This window comes from Galeopterus variegatus, unplaced genomic scaffold (assembly GCF_000696425.1).
Source record: "Galeopterus variegatus unplaced genomic scaffold, G_variegatus-3.0.2 Scaffold2796, whole genome shotgun sequence".
NCBI classification, from domain to species: domain Eukaryota; kingdom Metazoa; phylum Chordata; class Mammalia; order Dermoptera; family Cynocephalidae; genus Galeopterus; species Galeopterus variegatus.
Genome location: NW_007728907.1, coordinates 167,041 through 170,127, shown reverse-complemented (window position 1 = coordinate 170,127; position 3,087 = coordinate 167,041). Strand labels below are relative to the sequence as shown.

The 3,087-nt window shown below is 40.8% G+C and overlaps 1 protein-coding gene across 1 annotated transcript in view; it reads right to left on the bottom strand.

Annotated features, from left to right (window-relative positions):
* Positions 1–3,087, bottom strand: part of LOC103598953 (protein furry homolog) — a gene marked incomplete at its 5' end in the record, with an annotated part of 113,293 nt that overhangs the window by 62,311 nt on the left and 47,895 nt on the right. Inside the window, one exon of the mRNA XM_008583022.1 lies at positions 2,490–2,576. Coding sequence (XP_008581244.1) covers positions 2,490–2,576 — 87 coding nt within the window. The remainder of the gene's footprint in view (positions 1–2,489; positions 2,577–3,087) is intronic.

Genomic DNA, 3,087 nt, shown 5'->3' with positions numbered 1-3,087 from the left:
GTGTGGCGCCCGCCCCTCGCTCAGCCAGTGAGTGGCCGGTCTGTATGTGGGATCCGAACCCTCGGGCGGGAGCGTCGCCGCGCTCCCAAGCGGCTCACTGTAGCAGTGCACCACCGGGCTGGCCCAGAATTTCTATCTTTCTTTTCAATCTATATGCCTTTTATTTTTTCTTCTTGCATCTAGCACTGAGTAGTTCTATGTTATTTTAGATTAAGGCAAAAATGACAGAAATGGATGACCTAATGTAGTGGATTGAATGTCTCTCCTCAAACTCACTGAAGCTTGAATTGTGTCCCCCAAGTTTTATGAATTAGAAACTTGGCCCCCACTGTGACTGTTCAGAAGGTGGGAACTCCTGCTATGGTAATTGAAAGGTGGGGTTTTGAAGAGGTGATTAGATTGCAGGACTGTTCCCTAGTGAATAAATTAGTAATGGTGGTCAGGGGTGTGGTTCTTGGGGCTCTAAAAGGACAGTGAATGAGGAGGTTGTTCTTTCTGCTTCTACCATCTTGCAGTGTGAGGGGTCACTGTCATCACCACCAGATATATATGTTCCTTGGACTTTGGACTTCCCAGCCTCAGAAACTGTAAATTTCAATTTCTTTATCAATTACCCAGTTCCAGATTTTTTGTTATAAGCAACAGAAATGGACTGATACACCTAGAAATTCTTCTCACAGGTGAGCAAATTCTAATGATGATAGGGGTATATACAGGAAGTCATGTAGGTCTGAACTAAATCAAGACAATGACCTGGAAATGACCTGACTGTTGAGTGGTGTTGTAATACAGAGTAAGATAACCCTTTAGATCTCTGGGCCTTGTTCCACAGGCTACTTCCAAAATATTTTTTAAGATCCAATTTGGATTTTCCAGAGAAACTGTGCCCTAGAGCATATTTCATCAAGTGTATGACAACTGCTTCATAGACTATTCTACCCTGGTGTCTAATTTTGATTGGGGTTATGGATATGCCTTTGGGCTTATAATTACCAATTACTGATAAATAAATTCTTCTATGACATTGAAAAATCAAAAGAAATGGAAGACAAAACCCGAAAATTTCCTATTGGTGGTTTTTTTTTTTTTTAAACCATTTTCCAACTCCTCTGCCCAGAGAAGTTAGCTAATTGATAATTGAATCAAGGATGAATTTTGTAGATGGTGATAATAATGGTTGTAGCTTTTAACATGTTTCTTTAAGTAACCTGGTAAATCTGAGAATTGATTATTAAAGACAGTTACAGCCATGACTACTAAGAAATGAAAATATTTTGAAGAGAAGACTCTTGACTGTACGGGCCTGGGCTTCCTTCCAGCAGGAAGGCTCTGGCTTGGCACTGGCTCTGCCCCTCCCATTGGCCCACTGACCTGGCTGCGGCCACTCTAGAGCCTGTGAGGTCACCAGACAAACTCCCATTTCTGAAATTCTTGTGCTGTCCCCAGATGTGTGGCAACCATAGTATCAAGAAGAGAATGCAGGGTGTGGTGGGAAGGAGCATGGGGATACCAGGGCCCTGGATTCCCTCTGCTGCTACCAAGCTGCCTGTTTTGAGCCTCCGGGCTCTGGGTCTTCCTTACGGACAGAATGAAGGAGTTTGACAATACCTCAGTGATAACAGGAAATAGATATTTAATTTTCATGGTGTGCAATTCCTTCCTTCCTTCCTTCCTTTCTTCCTTTCAAGAGTTTGTAATATACTCTTCCCAATATCACAGTTACTCTGTGAGATGAACTAGAAAAGTGCTTTGTGCATTTTACTGGTGAAAAAGCTCAAGTTCAGAGAGGTAAATGTCACATAGGTAGTAAAAGTGGCAGAGCCCATGGCAAGGGGCAAACCCAGCTCTGCTGACTTCTGGTCCAACATTCTTTCTATAATCTCATAGGAAAAGGGTTGCAAAGGCCTATTTCTGTTGGCTGACAGTGTTTTCAAAAGTCTACAATTGCCTGTGCTTGTCCCTCACATAGCCCCCGCTACTCCATGTAGGACCTGATGCCCACCATGTGCCCATTTCTATGATCTGCCTGGTCCTTGAGTTGGGATGCTGTCAAAGAAACATATGTGTGTACATTATTTGTTTAATTCCACTGTTTTAGCATTTTTACTATTACACGTATTTTTTCTTCTCTGTTTCATCGCTTTACAATACTAAACTTGTTAATCTGCATCAAAATAATTTTAAGTAAAAGCACTGACTTTATAACAGTGAAACAACTTGGCCTGTGGTGGCAGATTATCTATTTGGGTAAGAATTACTGTATTATACGAGACCAGAATATGGTAGCATGTCAACCTTTTATCATTTGAAGTCTATTCACCCAAAATTTTATTTCCGAAGTTTCAAGATCTGAATTTAGATACAGACAGAAACAAATAGAAGACTTTTTAGAGAAGATGCTCCTCACCCCATTCCCTAAAGTTGCAAAGCCAAGGTATGCCTCTGTGAATACACGCTCTGTTAAAAGTACATAAAAGGGTCATTCATACCTCTGGATTGAGACTGAAAGCTTTTGCTGGTTTTCCCACACAAAGAAAATCAAAAATGATTTCTTTCATTGCAAAATCTAAACGTTCCTGTAGGGAAAATAAAACAAAAGTGTTAAAATACAAATTCAACATGAAATGGCTATTTTCATTATATGCACCAAACAGGTGGCTGCTAAAAGGAGAGGGAATGCTCCATTCTACGGATCACAGAAAATCGCTGAAGGAAAAACACACCCATTGAACCGCTGGTGGAGCTGCTTCTATTTTTACAGTGTGCAGGGTTGCCTTCATTACATAAGATATGTAATCAGCCCCTAAAGCACAGAGTGACTAACGACAAAAAAAACAAATTTCAAAAAATGAAAACACTTGGGGGTGGCTAGGCTTATAATCAGTCCTAACTCTTCCTACTTATACTGGGAATGCTGATATCTTCTTGAAACTCACTTTGAAATGTATTTTTAAAGATATCACTGCCATATTGACCATTTTCTTCTCTAACTACAACAAACAATACTGAAAGTGAGATGAATAATCAACAAATAAGACATATTGGGCCGGCCCGGTGGCGCACTGCTACAGTGCGCCGCTTGGGAGC